At 40.2% G+C, this 20,794-nt stretch overlaps 1 protein-coding gene across 1 annotated transcript in view; it reads left to right on the plus strand.

Annotated features, from left to right (window-relative positions):
• MYO16 (myosin XVI) overlaps nt 1–20,794 on the plus strand; it is a 581,111-nt gene that overhangs the window by 322,965 nt on the left and 237,352 nt on the right. The window contains exon 16 of the mRNA XM_019525343.1: nt 19,604–19,715. Coding sequence (XP_019380888.1) covers nt 19,604–19,715 — 112 coding nt within the window. The remainder of the gene's footprint in view (nt 1–19,603; nt 19,716–20,794) is intronic.

Here is a 20,794-nt window from a genome sequence, read left to right on the forward strand (position 1 = left end):
AGTATTGTGTCATGCCAAAAACCATGCTAATAGCTGACTTCATGATGTTATTAGGCTAATGTGCAGTAAGCATCACTAAATAACTGTTCGCTGGTGCTACTGTGCAGTAACTCTAGGTACTGCACATTTAGTTAGTTTAGTACGTTCTTCCTTAATAAAGTACTAATTGTGCAGTATCTAAGGTGCATTAATGAACATGGAGATGTGCCCAGTATCTCATAACTTAAAGCCTTTAAGCCAGATTCCTTTATCAGAGAGTAAATAGTCCATTGAGCTGAATAGGATATATATCCACTTCTCCGTGGGACTGAATTTGCCCCAGATGCTGAAGACTTTAAACACAAAGGGCATGTCCAAACATGCATGAATGTTTAGTTCCCTGGGGACAAGTAACAATGGTGCACCTTGCACTGCCGCTTCTTGTCCCCAGGGAATGCCCATGTCACTTGCGCTTTGGTGCGTGGTAAGTTACCCCACATGGGGTAGGGGAGGCTAGGACCAACACTGTGCTGGCCCCAGCAGCCTTACCTGGGGTCGTCCCAAGGCTGCAGCTATGGCAATTAAGCTGTGCAGAGCCTGGCTGGCAGCAGAGTGCTGCTATGGGCAGGACAACTCCACTTTTCAGCAGCAGCACAGACATGCATTGGTCCATTTTTTTCCCCCAGGAGTCAAAAAAAACCTGTGCAAAAAAAGAAAACCCAGCGTGGTGCAGGGTAGTGCGCCCTTGCCGTGTGGAGAACACCAGAAGGTTGGGCATGTGGAACTGCAAATGTATTTGTAGTGCCACAAAGCACACAATCACGTTCTTCTGGACATGCCCTGAGAGGTACGCAACAATGATATTTCTTGTCATCAGTCAAATTTAGAATTAATGCAGTTCCAAAGGCATTATTTGAGGTGAGAAAGATGGTAAGATTTATTTTTCATCTAGGACAAATGTTTCTGCAAAAGCCTTACGTAAAAGTGAATGTGCTAGCTCATTTATAAAAATGGTTAAAGAGCTCATTCTGTCCTTTGTGTAAATACAAAATCTGTCTCAACACTCATTCTAGAATGGTAATTGTCTCACACGTGAGGTACATTCAAGTGCAGATTCAGCATCTTAAACTGCTTACATTTTTATATCATATAAATATAAAGCATCAATATATTTCTACAATATATATTATGAATGGTGCTCTTAAAATAGTCATGATATATTTATTGTAGTTCAACCTACAATCAGGAATAGGTGGTTTAAAACATTTTTATCAGCATACCATGGCCCCAACTGTTGAGACGAGCTGAGCTCCACTTAATGTTATATCCCAGAAGGAGAGGAGCTCTCTCCTACTTGGTATTCAACATATCCTTGGGACTGCAGGAAACAGTTTGGCCTTTTGATTATATAATAAAAGTACTGTTCCGATTGCTATAACCTACACTGCTGGTAAAGTCAATCATCTGAGCACGGCACCAGAATATAATTACCTAAAGATGCATATGAGGGTTATATCTGGATTTGACCTAACTAGGTTTAGGTCAATTTAAATGCCCACTTGTGCAGGCATTCAGAGGGTTTAAATTGACCAATAAATGGCAAGTCGATTCTAAGTTAGCTCACCTCCTGAGATGAACTAACTGAAATTGAGAAATGGTTAACCTGATCTAGGAATAGGTTAAACCAATCTACTGAATATCTGCAGGTTTGCATAGCCCTGGGGCTGGAAAAGCCCAGCCACTTACCCAAGCCCCGGGACTGTGCAGCTCCTACCTCCTGACTCTGACTGGGCTACTTTTAGCCCCTCCCGATTCTCCCCAAACAGCCAGGCCAACCCCACCCTGGACCCACCAACCCCCCCCTGGACATGCCAGCCTTCCCCACACACCTGTCAGCCCCTGCTGTTACCACCAGCTCCTCCCCACATCCTGAGTTACTTAGCTGGGGCTGATTGTGCCACTCGAAGCAGCAGCAACGAATGGCTATATGCACAGCTCCTGGTTTAGGCTTAGGTGGCTTAAAGTAAGCTGCCCAAACCTAGAATGGGGGTGTGCCTACATGTACAATTAATATGAAGCAATAAACTCTGGAGCTTATTACTCTGGAGTTTATTGTTCTCAGGTACACTGTTTGCATGTGCACCTGGGACCGCAGCATGTTGAGCCAAGTCGGAACAACTTCAGCTGGCAGGAGGCTCCAGAGGGCAGGCTGCCAGCCTTGAACTGCTCCCTCTACCTCAGTGTGCTGCAGAGGGGCTGGCTAGGGCACAAGCATACTTCAGTGTGGGGCTAGCCAGCAGGCAGCCCCTGCACTGAAGCACTCTTGTGTGCCAGTCAGCCAGAACAGGGGCTACATGTGTGCTGCTGTGAAGTAAAAAATCTGCAGCAGGATAGGACTTACATTTACAAGTACTATCCTGCTGCAAAGTTAATTAGTTTATTCCACCCTGATAGAGACACACGTGGAGATGCATGACATTTTTTGCAGAGCTAATTAGTCAAATCCACAGTTAATGTCTCATGTAGATGCACCTGGGTGAGGCAAATGCTTGTTTGCATCCCTACTTGGATTTTGTCAAGGAATACAAATGACCTCAGTTTCCTGCACCTTCTAAAAGATGGCAATTCTGTCCATCTTGCTTTCTAACACTATTTTGCGGCATCAGTTCAATAAAGACTTAGGGACTAAGTACAGACATTCAAAAACCCCAAGGCAGAATTGGTCTAAGATATGCAGTTCTGTAAGCGGTGTAGTTTAGATTGGTAGTGAACAAAACACACATTCACCCTTTGGTAGGGGAAGCAAATCTTATATCGGGTTGCGCCATTTTAAACCAGTATGTGTGCACCAAACAAACTTCTGTTCTGTTATGGGTATAGTTTCCAATCACTTATATTGTTAAAAGTGTAATGTCTGTACCTGGCCAGAGTGTCTTGTATTAAATCACAACCAACTAGGTGTCTGTTGGATCTCCCCATCGTAAAAATAGACCCTGGCCATCTTTCCTTAGCTTGTGAAACTTAACAGGAGTGTAGTACAATATGATGGTTACATGCTTAATAATTCAGCATATTTCAGTACAATGTAAATCACATAAAATAGGGCCCTCAGTAGTAGATAACAACAGTGAACAGTCTTACTTTCAACTTGCAAGAAGAGGCAGAATGACTTGAGATTCTTAAAATATGTTGGCACATGTTGGCCCTGTCTCTCCCTCCCTTCCATCACCTAGCCAGGCCTTTTACTAGGTAGGTATGGGTTACTTGGGGATCTATATACTGAGGGAGAATCAGGTGGAAGGGCATCAGACTGTCTTGGAAAATGCAAATCTGGTGCAATCTGTGCATGTTAACATCCCACCCAATTTAAAGATTCAGTTTTTCTTGAAACCAGACAATATGGACTTGAAATATAAAAGTAATGGAGAAAGAAACTTAAGATGAAAAAATATTTTAATTTCCCTAAAGAACTATGTAAATGAAGGTTATTTCCATAAAATCAAAATTTACTGGCAGCACATGTAATGGATATCCTATACTGAATAAAAGGATAAAACTAGGGACTAAAACACTGTTCAAATATAATTTGATGAGAAAACAATATTTACAACAGCAATTACAAAGAAACATAATATATGGCTTATGGCAAGTGCTGGCACCTTTTAATGCCTGCTTTAAAAGCTTTGGGGATTTTTTTAAAATAACCAAATAATTAAATGAATAGATGCTAGTATACCAGCATGGTGTTACAGCTTAGCAGCAAACTTCCAGAGTAATTGCAGTGTTTACTTGGACACCAGTACACCAACGCCAGTTTTGGGATTTGTTTTGCTTGGGCAAGATAAGCAGTCTCAAGACTGAAAATAGTGCCACTTGCCTTGAAAAATATGTTTTGCCTTGTCATATTAATAACAAATGATAAAATATACCTTTGATAGGAATATTTATCTAGACGGTAGAATAATACACTGGTACATGATTTGAGAATGGACTTTAAAATTCTCTAATGCTAAATGAGCACATAGGGATCTCTATAGCAATATTTCATATGTTTAGCTATTTTGTTCTTTGAGGATCTTGCTCATGATTATCTTGGGCTTCAGTTTCTGATCCCTTTACCTGCACTTTGACATAAGGGCTGCTTTAGAGCTTCTATTACTAGAAAAAATACACCACACTCTTCTCATATTTTTAGGGATGGCTGGTTTGGTTTGGTTTGGTTTTTCATGTCAGCTGTCTATTGCTTTCAGGCCAAATGGATAAATAAAATTTGGTATTACTTCGATACTCTTCCAGTGCAACTAGCCTGTGTGCCTTCATGCAGTTTGCCCTTCTGTGATTGTCTTTACAGCATGATTTCAACTTCTCTTTTTTTACTTCCAGCTACTTGCCATACTTCCAGTTCTGAATATTCCATTTTAGCAGTCTTCCAGATTCAGAAAGAATAGTAAAATAAATGCAAACCTCTGAGAACTTATATAACAAAAGGATGTACCCTAGTGAACTTTTATTTGAAAGAGTACATTATGGGATTAGCTTGAGCTTTAAGCCAGTGATGAGGAAAAAGGTGGAATAATAAGAAACACATTATCAAATTACGTGGCTGTGTAGTTCATTGTGAAGCCAATTTTGTAAACATGTAATTATAATATTCCCCCTCCTCTTCCCACTTCAGTTTCCCACATACATTTGAAAGAAAAAGGGCTGCTTTGAGGCATAATTTATTTTGCCCTCATCTTTCGTTTTCTGGCAGCCTTTATTTTTTCTTTTTTTAAAAGAAAACAATGCAGTCAATTCTAAACTAAATTGCACAAAATCCAAATCCTTGTATATAAACACAGTGTAGATTATAGCAGTTAGACACAACAGGGTATGCCTGAAGGAGTCTTTTGGTGCCACTCAGGTCCATAAACCATAGGAGGATTCTGTTAAATTACCAGGCCTTGATTCAGGAAATCCCGTTTTTTTTGCTATGTAAATCAATTGAAGTGAATCACTGCAATATAGATGCTTAAAATTAAGCAATCGTGTAAATGCTTTCCTGTATCAAGATCCTACTGCATTGCCTGTGGTGGCTTACTTCTGTAGTAGTTCATTAATTCCAATATTTTCCCCTTTAAAAAAGGAGTAAGGGGAAGAAGAAAAGTAAATTGGAGGGAGGGAGTTAGTGCCACACATCCTTTCTCCATTAAAAGAAATTATTATAGAAGGTTAAGATAAATTTGTTTAAAAACTTCCCAGCACCTTAAGTAGTAAGAAAAGGTACATAACCTTAATTATACATCTCCTTGTTACATAGAAAAGAGGGTGGGACCTCGATTCAGTACCGATTTAGCACTGGTGCTTGAAGTAATTCATTTACAGCAAAAACAAGGAAATATATTTTGTGTGAAATGTAATTTATGAGCCCTATAAGAATGTGATTATTGTTACAAATGCTCTTTATTAAATAAGTCTATCATATTCTCTCATTCTTGTGCAAGTATGTACAGTTTGACCAAGATGTTTAAAATGGCTTTTGGATGACCTTAGAAAAGGTCTGATGTTTTACAGAGTACCTGTTTTCAGTGTGTTTGTGCTTGTACATGAACAGAAAAAAAGAGAATTTCTCCTGAATTGACCGATTTCAAGCTGTGGTATGTGGACCATAATTAGCTGTAATAATAGTCTGATTTAAAGAGTCCATTATAACTATGCACTGATGAAAGGTATAATGGGGGCACCCCAAGCACTTTTTGACTCTTAGATGTGGTATTGTAGGTCTTAATCTGAGAATTGCTATCCTAAATATTGAATAAGCAGTGGGCTCTTGTGGCAAAACTCTTTGAGGCTACTAAACTTAATGATCCCTACTTGGCAACCTGACATTAAAACAAGTCTAAACAAAAACTACAAAATGACTCCATGCCGAAGGAGCAAAGTTCAAGCAGTTTCTGAAACTGTGCTGAACACGGATTGGTCCTGTTTGCCCTTACAGGCTCTAACCTGTTTTCTGCACCTGCTTGGCAGCACTCGTTGAAAACTGTTGTTTATTTCTTAGGATATATTAGGCTTTTATTTAAGCAGCCAACAATACCACTGGAACAAATACAATATTCATGTTAAAAACATTTCACAACATATTGTTTCATACATTTCACTGCTGAAATGTAACTATTTTGGTGAAAAAATATGTGAATCAGAAAGAAAAACTATATGGTATACCATGATTATTATTCCTATGAGCCTCAGTGGATATAGTTGATTTTACCTTTCCTTATTTTTTTTTACATGGCTATAAACTTATTTTGTAACAGAATTACTTGAAATGGACACCAGAGATATAATTAGAGATATCTTGTTTAAAATGTCACATTTAGGGATAGAAAGGGTGCTTCAGCTTCTGAATCCTTCTGAAAGTCGTAAATAAATAAATGTTAAACAGCTCTTATACTTGGCCTCACCCACAACATATATTTAATAACTTATAGAAAAATAAAAATCAAACTAAATTCCTTCAGTCTGTGTGGGTACATCTGGTTACGGTACATGAGAAGCACAAGTGTAGTTAAGCACCAATCAGCAATCTTTTATTGTAACATTCATAGTCATGGAACACTTCTTTTAATGAGATATTGGGGATTCTATTTGGTGAATATATCAAGGGAGGGCCATATTGACTGAACAGTGTAGTGACTAATGTGAACAGAAAACAGATTTTTTTTGCATGCAACATTGTCAGTTTAGAATAATAAAAGCAAGAGCCATTCCATGGACATCACAGACACTGTCTGCAATGTTTAATTTATGAATTTTATGCTAGTGTTTTGCTGATTGTCATTAAAAAGGCTATATATATTTTAAGATAAGCTTTTTGTGACATTATTCTGGTCATTAGTAGAGATCTGTATTACTGAACAGTTTGCAGTAATTTCATCGCACTGTTTACAAGATTTAAAGAATGTAAAATTAGTTCATAGGTTAAGTTGAAAAGGAGAGCACAAAGGAAAAGAGACAGTAAAAATATGGCCCCTTCTCTGAAAGAAAAAAGCCAGAAGCTGTTCATTATCATGTTCTGTAAATGTCGTTGCCTTTATTGATGTTAACTGTTTTGTTTTGTCCTTATCTCATTTCTGTTTGCATATCAAACAGTACTAAGTGCAAGGCAGCTTTCCCCCACAAAACAGAGTACATTGTCCCCTCATATTCACATGATAGGTCTGAAGAAATAAAAGTATTTGTTGTAATCTCTTATTCTGTGACTGTGAATGTGGTATGGATTGGTCACCTGTGCATTGTGGGTTTTTTTTTTTTTAAATATCATACCTTTTTATGTACCTTAAATCCCAACATCTTTGAAAACACTTAAAAAAAGTCTCTCCATTGTCATTACTCAGGCAAAAATAGTCTTGAATCCATGGTCATTTTCTCTAACTAAAGTCGTTAGGATTTCAAAAAGCATACATAGGCATGATTTTACTTGTAGCTAAAATGTGGTCAGTTTTAGAGAGAGACTCGACATGTGTTTAATGGTATACAGCAGTGTTAGTAGTATAGTCTAAAACAATAAGAATACTTTTATTTCCTTATTTTCCTCCTTTGAGCATACTGGTTGTACAGGGTCTCCATTAAAAGTTGCCAAGAATTGTCTCATAACGATATCTGAGATATTGACATTTTCCCTTCAATTGAAATAGAAATTAACTGTGATAACTTGCTGGGACCAGCATCAACCCACATGCTTCAAGTGGAGGCACAGGTCAGCACATGTCCTGGCACAGGGGGGCATGGGAGATGGGGAATGCCCGGTGCCTACCACTCTTTGACCCAGGCTGACACATGCTTCACACAGAGGCATGGGTCAGTCTGTGTCCCAGCATGGAGAAATGGGGAACTGGGGACTACCCAGCTTGTACACTTCCCTGTGCCAGGACATGAGCTGACCTGTGCTTCTGCATGAGACACAGGCCAATGTGGACCCAGCACAGAGGCCCAGGGTGACATGGGTCTTAGTGTAGAGGCACAGGGTGCCTGGGATTCTCTGAGTCCTGTTACTCCATGCTAAGACCTATGCAGGCTTTCCCTGCTTACAGAGATGTTCTCCTAGGGGTCCTGTGGCTGGTCTCCATAAGTAGGGAACCCTGACTTTCCCCACTTACCGAGATGCAACCCAGGCATCTCTATAAACAGGAAAAACCAGGTGCCTGCTCCAAGGGCTTCAGGGGCCTGGTCCTCCCCCAGTGGTTCAGGATTGGGCCCTTCAAGTCCTTGACGCACCGATCCAGGATGGCGCACAAGTGTGGGCAGCTCCAGACTAACAGCACAATTTATTAGTAACTTTTGTTGCATCACTGATGTGGCATGGCAAAAGGTAGAGACATATATTTCTTCACCATTTGTGCTGCCATAAAAACTGTTATAGCAGCACAAATGTGACAGCTGTTCCTACCCTAAATTCCAAGACCTTTATACTGCTTCAAAGTAAATGTCCTGTCATTACTGTGGAGCAGAAGTCCTGTTTTATTGACATTGGTCTCAAACATACATAAGCTTAAGCTTGTGTTTAGGTTCCATTGATTCCAATGGGAAACTAAAATCAATCAAGCATGGGTTAAAGGCAATACCATGTGTTTTGCTGAATTAGGGCCTGAATCACATAAAGATGTTATCTTACTTAACACTGACTATAAATCTGTTACAAAAAATTGTCTTGGCTATTGCTATCCCAGTGATGGAAATCACTGGGTATTATGTTATGCCATTGCTCACACATTGTGTTTACTTTTAGAGCATTCAGTGCAATTAGGTACAACATTTCATAGAAATTAGCGGAGGCAGGATAACCTTATGCTTGTTACTGACCCGTGTTAATTAAGGGCAAGTCATAATAAAAACCTTTTCAAGCCCACAAGTGTCTGAAAGAATTTATATAGATTTATCTGAACCCATTCAGTCAAAATGATATGCTCTTTTCTAGGATAAAAACAAGATGATTTTGTTATGTGAACTACAGGTACACTTTCCTGTCACTGGCCTACAAAACTGAGGGACTCATGAACTAGGTCATGAAAAACAAGCAATGAACCAATTTTTCTATTTACTCTGTGTCAGTGGAATTTAAAAGAATTTGGGCACCTCTTTGAGTTGGGACAGGAACCCTTATCTAGGATAATAAAGATCTTTTGAAAAAACATTACTTCATTCTGTTTTCTGAATTGCTTTGACAGAAGAGTGCAAAGAACTTTTGGAAAATTATCATGTGATAGAAGCTTGCATGTAATCACAGCATGATATGGAAAAAACAAGTGCAAATCTACTAGTTTGAATAAATGCATGACAAAAAGCAGGGTTTCAGATTTTACAGCTATGTACATTATTGAAGGAGCATGATGACCTTTATTTATCATAATTCATTTCTATATATGAGAATTTAGAGACTTACAAGAAAGATTCTGACAGGGATTTTTAGAATGAAGTGTCAAATTTATTCAGTATAAAAACAGAACCAAACGAAACTGTTTCATTGCATGATTAAAAGACATAACTAGTGCTTTACTCATGTAACAGTGGCCCTTTGTAAATAGGAGTAGCTGCATTTAGATAACTTCCTTTACTCAGCAAAATTAGCAGTGGGTTACTTGGGCACAAAACCTAGCTACTCAAAGATTTCATAGATTTTCAGGATTGGAAGGGACCTCAGCAGATCATAGAGTCCAACCCCCTACCCTGGGCAGGAAAGAGTGCTGTGGTTGGACACACCCAGCCAGGCGTTTTTTCCAATCTCTTCTTAAAGACCCCCAAGATAGGGGAGGTCATCACCTCCCTTGAAAGCCCATTCCAGATTCTGGTAACCCTTACTGTAAATAAGTTCTTCTTAATGTCTAGTCTAAATCTGCTCTCTGTCAATTTGTGGCCATTGTTTCTAGTTACTCCAAGGGGCACCCTGATAAACTGAATACCTCATATTCCTTGCTGCCCTCCCTCCAACAAATTTGTAGACAGCCACCAAATCCCCTCTCAGCCTTCTCTTATGGAGGCTGAAGAGATCCAGGTCCCTCAATCTCTCCTCATAGGACCTATTCTGGAGGCCCCTAATCATATGAGTGGCCCTCCTCTGGATGCTCTCAAGGTTATCCATGGTTTGCACACATAATCATGCTGATCTTGTGTGACATCCTACAACACCCCAAGATGGCACCCCAGTGTGTTGTGACACCTCATTGAGAACTGCTGTTGTAGACCATCCCCAATAGATAGGTAAGATTACTAAAGATCTCTGGCCTGCACACGTGCACACACATGCACGCACAGAGAAAATCTCTGTTGGCTACTTTAATTGCTGGTATGTTTCGGAAAACTCTCATGGGCTCTTCTCAGGCACCTCAGTGATGACTGCTCCTTCCTACTCCTTTTGAATCAGGAGGTGTCAAGTCACCATCTCAGTCCCAAGTTCCATAATGTAGTGAACCCAGTTATAAAAATCTAAATAACAGAAGATCAATAGCCTTCTAGGTCAGTAAGAGCTCCAGGAAAAGGAAACCTGGCAGACATTTCCAATAAAAACATATTCAAGCATATTTCCTCTGAGATTTTTGAGGCAGAATGTGTATCTGTTTTTTAATCTTATTTGGAGTTAGATTGAGGAGTTTAATGAAAGACATGAGTTGTTGATGGTACATCTGCATTGGTCCTGTGTAGTGTGTCTCAACAATGCCACCATAAAATAAGCCTCAGTCATTAATTCCCACCTTATATGTTCCACTTCACAAATACAGTGGTGATGAGATTACAGGAGCACCCACTTCCCACCTCTGCTCTTGAGATCAGCAGTGGATGACACTGAGGAGTATGCTCACCATGTTAGTTCTGGGTTTGGAGTGTGAAAACTGGGAGTAGGTAGGCATGCCTACACTTTTGGTGGCAGCCTGAAGAATAGTATATCTTTAATCAAGAAAATGCTGAAGATCCTGTGTCTTCTGGGTATTCTATTACTCTTCATCTTAAAGAGGAAAAAGAAAAATTCTTTCCTATAAAAGTGAAAACAATTTTCTACTCTTCCATTTCACAAGCAAAGAGAAATGTTCCCTGAATCTGGTTTTTAATAAATTATTAACCTCACTACTGTGAAAAGGAATATCTTTGAGCTCCTTACCAAATATTATTTTCTGAATGCAAGGTACAAGAACTCTCTTCTCCTATAAGAAATGTATTACCATATTTAGTCAAATACAAGATGAGATTTTTTTTTTCTCCAGTTAGCATGGGGGGGAGCCCCTTGCATAAAAGGAAACCTCATTAAATACAATGGCTATCATTAAACTGCTGCCAAAAGAAGTGTGGTCAGTGATGGAAACAAACCATGAAGCTGATTAAATGCAGCCAATGCTATGTATGACTATAAAACATACAGTTATGTATGGCCTACACTGGGCAAACATACTGTTTTTTTGTTTTTAATATAATTTAATTTCCAGGGCTAAATCAGTTCTCAATTAAGTTCCAAATTTCAACTAAGTAGAGCTCAATCATTTGAGTCTGTGTGGCATTACTACTGATACATATCCTACCTCCCAGGCTCATCAGTCTGAAGCTTCAGATACACCCCCCACCCAAATCCATGGCAGGCAGCCCCAAGCCCAGAGGCCTTGGAGTTCAGATGGTGATGGGAGCCTACCACCAGGATAAATTTGTGCATCTGAATAAAATGTATGTTATGTCCATTAAGCACAGTTTCTCTCAGTGCCCACTCTTTTTCAAGTCATGGTGAGCCACTACATTGCATACATTTAGATTTTCTCTTCACTTCCACAGCTGAGCTGTGCCTTTCCCACCCATTTCCAAAAATTCCTGTTTGTTCATCAGCCCTAAATATCTGACAAACATCACCAAACAGGGCCAAGAAGATGTTCAGCCAGAAACCTACTGTTGCTCCCTCTCTCAGCCTGTTGCATATGATTTGTGTAGCCCCACCCATGAGAAGTGAAGCTGGACCAGGGTGTTCTGTACCCCATCTGCATGTACATTTTTGGAGCATCCCAAGCCTCATCATGACAAAGACAACCAGTTCCATGAGTTGGGGGCTAATTAACACCTGGCTCCTTCTTGGGAGGGTATCTGGAGCATACACACTTATAAAGGTTTAGGAATCTGAGTTCCTTCAAATAACTTTAGAAAGATACTATGAAATATTTGTAAAGTAACAACATTGAATATTTCTGAAATAGTATAATGTTTTGGGAATCTGGAAAAAGATTTGAAATTGTTACAAAGCACAGGTATTGTACTACAAGAAAGGGCAGCAACAAAAAGTTTCACATATTTTTGTTGTTTCTTGTTTTCAAGCAAGTCTCCATCTAAAGCAACATCATATTTTGCTCAAAGTATCTTTACTATGTTATAATTATTGATCATTGTATCTTCTTAAATAAACCCAGTTTTGCGGATCAGTGAATTTCTTCTTTTTGTAATAGTTAAATTTTGTTTTGTGTGCTGATAAGCTGCCTGCTGTGCGTGCTTGTCCAGCACAAATGCTGACGTGCTATCATTTAAACAGATGGTCAGACATTCAGTGGAAAGAAGTTAATTATTAGAACTGCACATGCAGGTTCATCAGAGATGTAAACATTACTTGTCTGAGCAGCCACCTTAAGCTAAAAGGTTCAAATCTGCCAAAATTAAGACTCTCTTTAAATTTACATCTGTTATACCAATATAAGATGAATGCGACAAACTTGACTTAAGGCCTAGTGAAATTCTGGTTAGTAGTTCCACCTTGCATTTGCTCACTGTAGCATAAATCAAACAATATAATGGAACATGATTTTTGACCTAGGATCCTTCCTGACATTTCCCTCTACCTAAACCTCACACAACTTCTTAATAACAAAAAGGGGAGATAGTTTCTCAATAGAGAGATCAGGAGTTTCTAGTCATATTGGCCTTGACATTGTTTGGGGCCTAGTCTAGATACAGACGCATGTGTATAATAATTATATTTCCCGAGAATTATTTCAAGCAATAATACAAATTCAACATTAGATTTTCCCATAGAATTCTGAAAATTCAAGCCAAACCAAGTTTTTCCTGGATATTATAATTTAAGTGGCTTATTTAAAAAAAAGAAAAAAAGGAAAACTATTCCAGTTAGCCAGCCATTCCATGTTTTCTTAGAAATGCTTGAGATTTCAAAAAAATTTTCTGTTCCTAAATGAAATAGATTTCTTTCAAAATGTTTCATTTGATATATAACTAAAACTGGATTAGCCAGTGGTTGAGGCTGTTCCTTGGATCCAAGCTCAAGTCACTTTAATGCCTGATTCAGACCAAGATTTGCAGTTGCATTTTTTACATCCCTGGGGACTGTCAGAACTACTGGATAATAGAGGCAGACAGTTTTCTTTCCCTGGCCAAATAAATAATTGCACAGAGTAAAACAGCTTCAACAAGAAGGACTGAGATGAATCTTCCTTCCTCGGTGGACTGATGTGATAAACAAGAGGTTTCTTGTTTCTCTACTCCAGTTATTTGCTGGAATTTCACATCCACTTAAATTAGTATAATGAAATGGTACATTTGTTTCTAGGTCTAATCATGTGCTAGAAATGTCTGAAAAGTATCTCAGAACATTTGTATCTTCAGTGTAATCTCTGAGGCTCCATTTTTCTATGGGGGGGTACATAGTCATTCAGGGGGGATGTCTGTTTTTCAAACTGTTGCTATGTTTCTGAGGTAGAAAAGGTTGAATTAGAAAAAATACAATCTATGACTGTTCAGGGAAATAAAAATGATCAGGCTTACTGCTCTAAATGATAAACACTATATAAAAGTAACATTTTAGATATTTGAAAAGTAAATAATCTATTTTTTTATAGCTAAAAAATAAATTATCAGTGATTCTCTTCCTTCAGTATTTCTTCAATGTTCTGGAAAATTGGTGTGCCTTAAACCATGTTCTAAAAGAAAATTTTAGCTACTTCACACAGTGAAGCTGGAGAAATCAGTTCCAACTCAAGTACACCTTAGAAAATACCCTGTCTGCAACTCCAGGGCCCAAGATTTCATAGATTTCATAGACATTAGGGCTGGAAGGGACCTCGGAAGATCATCGAGTCTAGCCCCCTGCCCAAAGGGCAGGAAGTCAGTTGGGGGTCATAGAATCACAGCAAGATAAGCATCCAATTTACTCTTGAATGTGTTCAATGTTGGTGCTTGAAACACCTCCAATGGCAGGCTATTCCAGACCTTGTGGGCTCGGACAGTAAAGAATTTCTTCCTTATGTCCAGCCTGAAACGGTCTCGCAGTAGTTTATAACCATTCGACCTCATCATCCCTTGGGGCGCTCTGGTGAACAAAAGTTCCCCCAGATACTGGTGGTCACCCTTGATAAACTTACAGGTGGCCATCAGGTCACCCCTGAGCCTGCTCTTTTCCAGATTAAAGAGCCCCATGGCTCTCAGCCTGTTGTCGTAAGGTCTGTTTTTCTGACCTGTGATCATGTGCATGGCTCTTCTCTGGACTCTCTGAAGCTTCTCCACGTCCTTTTTGAATGACGTCCTTTTTGAATGACGTCCTGGGATTTGCTTGAGAAGCATCTATGGATGCAAGCCAGCGTTTTTGTTGCTTTACTAGCTGCAGCATCACATTGAGGGATCATGTTCATCTTGTGGTCAATAATAACCCCCAAGTCTCTTTCTTCCATAGTGCTCGCCAGTGTAGCACTGCCGAGCCTATAAGAATGCTGCAGCTTTTTCTTCCCAAGATTGAGAACCTTGCATTTTTCAGTGTTAAACACCATCAGGTTCTCATGCACCCATTTGCTGAGCCTGTCCAGGTCATCCTGGATCACCCTCCTGTCTTCTGGTGTGGATGCTTTGCCCCAAAGTTTGGTGTCATCAGCAAACTTGGCCAGTCAGCTTCTGACTCCAATGTCCACGTCATCAATGAATATGTTGAACAAACTGAGTCCAAGGACAGAGCCTTGGGGGACCCCACTGGTCACAGGGCACCATGATGATTGACTTTCATCAATTACCACCGTCTGGGTCTGACCACGGAGCCAATTTCCCAGCCAGTAGATCATGGTGGACCCAAGGCCACAATCAGCCAGTTACGCCAAGAGGTGACCATGCGATACCAGACTGAAGGCTTTTTTGAAGTCAAGATATGTGTCATTAATCTCTTCTCCCTTGTCCAGGTGATAGGTCACCTGGTCACAGAAGGAAATAAGATTGGTCAAGCAAGGCCTACCCACAACAAACCCGTGCTGGCTATCCCTCAGGATGTTAGTGTCGGCCAGTCCATTAAGGATAGCCCCTTTTAATAAACTTTTCTAAGACTTTCCCCAGGATAAAAGTCAGGCTGATGGGCCTATAGTTAGCCGGATCCACTTTCCTCGCTTTCTTGAAGATAGGCACCACATTGGCCTTCTTCCAGTCTTCGGGCACTACACCAGAGCGCCAGGAGTTTTCAAAGATCCGTGCTAGAGGCTGGGCTATGATGCTCGCCAGCTCCTTGAGTACCCTGGGTTGTAGATTGTTAGGGCCAGCTGACTTGAAGGTATCCAGCCTCTTAAGGTGTTCCTTCATGAGGTCAGCATTGATGGATGAAATACCTCTTCTGATGGGTGAACCTTACTAAGGGGAACAATCCACTAAACCAGCAAGTGCTTATGATACTATTTTAAAGCATTTATCATTGACTTAACTTTGCTCCCATCATAGTTACCATGAGTTTTGGTTTTGACTTCAGTAAACTTCTACACTTTATTCACTCTGGAGAAATCTAACTCAAAATTTCATTTACTCTTTGCACAAACTGGGTGCATCTATACACGCACTTTACTGCAGAGTAGACTATTTTGCTGTGCAGTGAAGTGTCACTGTCTACACATATTAGGCAGTATTGGCCACAGTAAACTAATCAACTCCACCGTAAAATAGTACTACCTTATGGCAGAATAATTAACTGTGGTTAAATGCATGTGTAGATATTGACCATGGCTAGGGACAGACATTACACATAAACCAGTTTAAGTGATCAGAAACTGGTTTAAACCTGTAACAGAACAGATGTTCACTGCACATAAGTCAATTTGAAAATGGCTGAAACCAGTTTGAGATAAACCTGGTTGAATGTAGTATCAGACTTAACTGATTCGGGTCAAACAGGTTTATGCAATGTCTGTCCCAGACCCCTTGATGGTTTAAGATAAACCAGACACCTCCAGCATCCTTGTTCTTAGCCCCCAGTATGCTCTCTGGGCTGGGTGGGGCTCTCTGCTCCACAGCAGAGCTGGCCACTCTCTTCTGCTTCCTGGCTGGAGCTCCGGCAGAGACCCTGCAGGTACAGCTGGTTCTGCCTGGCTTCCCTCTGGCCTACCCGCTCTCACTGCTCAAGCAGCAATAACCCCCTCCCTCCCATCCCCACAGCACAGACCCCAGTCCCATGGACCCTTTGCATGAGGTATGCTAGCTAATGCTGAGAGGTGTCTGTGTGTGCATGTCTTCAATTTCACTGGGACAGGACAAAGGCAGATAGAACAGTGTCAGCTTAGGGCATTTTTGAGGTAATCAACAGGTCAGCTAATCAGAATGTCCTGCCAAGGCCTGGCCACACCCCTTCAGCTCAGTACTATATAATGGAAGGGAGGGCTGCTCTAGCACCCCCCAGCTTCTGGCCTGAGCCACTGCAGTCATGTGCCTGAATTTCCTCAGTCCAAGACATGGTCTGTCTGGTTATAAATCAGTTCAGCCTAGCCAAGTTAAACTAACCTGCAAAGATTGAATCAATTCAGCCTCAGGCTTTTTGAATGTCTGTCCCTAGCCCATGGGCATAAATTGTACCTGGTCAGCCCAGCCAGCTGGGGGCCAGACTCCTGCATTCCACCTATCCACACAGCTCCACACTTTCAGCACCCTTATACCCCAGCCAGCCCCTCCGCTGCCTGACACCACCCCCCATTCCATTTTCCAGCTCAAGCCTGCTATGCCCCAGCTCAAATTGCTGCTGTCCTGGATGCACATGTAGATGCTGTGCTCAGGAATAGTTTATTTTGGGTCAGACTGCTCCAGAGTTTATTGCTTTGCATTAATTGCATGTGTAGAAGCACCCAGTGGGATTCCAGAAAGTGCTGAACACAAGTCAGTGGGGGGAAAAAAAACTCTGCATCTTCTAAATCTGAACCCTGAGTTATTTTGAGTTGGCAGTTTTAATACATATTTTTGAAAACTCATGAATTAAGAGCATTAAAATAGAATATGCTTTAACTGAGCTTCCAAAATATTAAAGTTATAGGCATAAAAAGACTGTGCCTAAAATAGAGAAAAACATTCATTGAGCTCTCACTGGGAGCTGATGAACACTTTCAAATCTAGCCGTAAGGGCCCAAATCTACAAGACAGTGAGTGCCTCATAGGTGTTTAATCCCCTTATTGCCTTCAATTTGGGGATTTAACCATATTGTAGGCAATAAGAATGCAGTCCAGCCTTCATGTTGTAGGTCAGGGGGTGGCAAGCTACAATTCATAGCCTGGATTTGGACCACGGAATAATTGGATCTGGCCCACAAACTTGAATCAGTGATATTCAGCAGCATGGTCCTCAGCTGTGGCCTCGCTTCAGCTGTTGTCCCGGGAACCAAACCCTGGTTGTGGACACTCTCCCTATTCCTTCATAGAGAAAAGGGATGGCAGTGGCTAGGTCCCAGCACCCATCTGTCCACCCTCCTCTGACGCATGATGGATCATTTTGGCCTGCAGCTGGAAACGATTGTCTATCCTAGTAAATGGCATTGTGTGAATTAGGAATATCCTCAGAAGTTTGCCCTTTTGGTGGGAAGTGCCACACATCCATGCACGCATTTTCTCCTGTTACTTTTTTTCTGGTCGCTCATTAAGGCAAGTTACCTGTTTCTGTCCAAGCAATGAAGGTATTACAGCAATAAGTTTCATGGCATCATGCTCTTTCCTAAGCATTATCTCTCATAATCCCTGGCAAAAACTGCTAAAATACTACAAAAAGCAAATAATTTGTAAATCTTCCTAAAATCTGCATATGCTCATATGAAGCACCACTCTGAGCTACCAGGATTATCAGTCTCCTAGCAGTAGTAAGATGACTATGTGAAGTTCATGTCCACCCCAACTGGAATGTGAATATGATCAGGAACTGCAATAGTACGAGCCACTCTGGTTCTGTTTTTTTATGGTTATGAGAGAACCTACCAGTAAGATGCAAACACGCTGCCCCTTTTTGCCTTTTCCAGTTAGGTGTCATTAAGGCTGGATTTTTTTAAGTGTTTAAGTCTTTAACACCTATTTATTTTAATGGAAGTTAGGCACTTAAATACTTTAACCACAGGTGTTATAAGTAGCCCACAATATGTTACAGCTAAGAACTTGAATTAGGTTGCAGTTCTTAATGTACATGCTATATTTTCATGCATTTGATGTATCCTTATGTTGGCTCTTTTTCATTTTTTGTAATCTTTTTTACATTTTTGAAGGTTTTGAGTTTCTTTTGACGGAACACTTTTTCAAGAATATTTATAATATGTTAGGATATCCCTGTTGCAGTTCATATTGTCTTTTACTGTGGATCTTAAGGCAGTATATTAACCATGCTTACTACATAATGACTGATCGTGAGAAGTGCTGAGTATATACTTCTTCTACTCGTGTGCTTGTGAGTTGAATTAGAGGCATACCTGGGCACTTCTGCACCCTCAGTAGAATCAATGGCTGTACTGGTAGCAGCAGAAATCAGGCTGCCGGCACAGCAGCTCAACATCCCAATTTGTTACCTGGGGCTACTTCCCTGGTTGTCTCCCTTTAACTATGCTATTCAGTTGAATTATCTCAAGATAAAGCTGAAGAGACCTGACTTCTTCCAGCTCCTGGGTACAACAGAGCGAAATTTAAGTAGCCAGAGATTTATCTTTCAGGGCCCCCACCCCCAGATACACATATTCATACAGAGAATCACCAGCACTGCAAACTTAGCAGAGGTAGAAATTAAAGCCCTTGGTATTAGGGGAGTACACAAGGGGCAGGACAGACAGGTAAAATGGCAGGGAAAGAAGAACTGTCGTGAGAGGAGAAAGATGGAACAAGACTGCTACTCCCAACTGACAAAAGGTTTCAGTGGCACAGATTAAAGTTAAAGTGACCTTGCAGTTTTAACTTACAATGAGGCTAAGAATGAAGGAACCACATTCAGCTCCTTGTCAAGCTCTTTTTTTCCCAGTGTGCCTGAGCTGTAGTTTGCCATAGATGGGAATCAATCCCCTTGCATATTTATTTGGAAGATAATGATTATGAGCTCAAAATAGCAGCCAGACAAAAATTAAGCAATCTTACCTGCCTTCTCAGGAATGGCAGAAATGTACTCCACATGTTCTTTCAAATATATAGAGGTGTCACAAGGAAGTATCTGCGTGCGATAAGAAGCAAGAGTCCAAGGAAATGTGGAATGTAAACACATTCTGTCACAGCTACCTTTCCCTCACTGAGCTCAAGGAACTGTGGTCAGTCTTCTGAAAACACTTTTGAAGTGTTTCAGGTATTTGTAGGCAAAGGGATAAATTTTAACTTCACAACCTTCATAAACCTGCTGTATAAAGAATGTGTGCCATCTTTCTTTGTGCAGGTATCTAAATCAAGCTGGATCTGAGGAGACATCAGTAACAGTGAACACTCAGAACAGAGACAAATTATCTATCCTAAAACAAGCTCTGAGTGCTTTGGGATTCAATAACCTGGTAAGTTATGCAAGCGTGTCTCCTTAAATCAGGTCATAAGAAACTCCTATATGAAACGTAAGGAAGAAAGGACCTGGGTTTTTTTTGCTTGTTTGTTTTTGTTTTTCTTAAAAATACCAATGAAACAAAGTGCTAGTTCACTCTGGGGAAATGAGTGTAATCACTTTTAATTAGATACTGCATCAACAATGTCAACCTTTTTCATTCTTAAAGATTCCAAAACAGCTGCAAGGTATAATACCCTGAACAATTAAATCACAGATAACAAGAAACAATCAAATCCCATATGACAGAAATCTCATAAACCCCATGGGAATCTTTCCTCTTTCTGATTATCTCCACGTCCCTTTAATTTTGTGAAACATATATTCCAAATGCTTTCTGATTGCTGGCAGCACCTGAAAAGAAGCATATGCATAATTAGGCAAACAAAATTATAGTCAAGTAACATGAAATATCTGACTTAAACCCACAAATACAAAAAAGAAAAATAGGGTTTGAAGTCCATGTTAACCCTATAAAGTAGGTGATGGAGCTGATTTAGGAAAGAATCAAGGAAGAAGGCTGAAAAAGCACTTGAGGGGAATGGCAGAGTTGCAAGGTATTTGAGTTTGGAAACTAGGTGATTACTCCTAGAAGTCATATAATCCTTTTCAGACCAGTAGTGCATTGGGTTTACTGAGACATCTCATATTCTAGACACATTATGTTTCACTAATTCTTTCATTAACTTTTTCCTTTGTTTAAGGACAGGGGTTTAAACCCCTAAATTTAACTGCAGAGACAATTTGACAGCATTGTGATAGAGTTTTGTCTCAGAGTTTTACTACATCCTTTGCTTCAAATTTTTTTTTGCTTGGAACAGCTGAGAGGCTGAAGAGAAGAAAAGAACAATCTTTGGAATAACTTAGAGTGATCATAGGGTTTCCCTATATTCAGCAGACTGCAGTAGTCCCCAAAGAGTCATTGAGCAAACTACAAATCAGTTCAGAGCTCTTGATGTGCTTTCTATGCTGGATATATGGGAGTTAGTATAGGGTAGGTCATGCCTCCTAAATGAACTATGCGATCTGTGGAGG

Source organism: Gavialis gangeticus, unplaced genomic scaffold, assembly GCF_001723915.1.
Source record: "Gavialis gangeticus isolate Ggan-Ray unplaced genomic scaffold, GavGan_comp1, whole genome shotgun sequence".
Taxonomy (NCBI): Eukaryota; Metazoa; Chordata; order Crocodylia; family Gavialidae; genus Gavialis; species Gavialis gangeticus.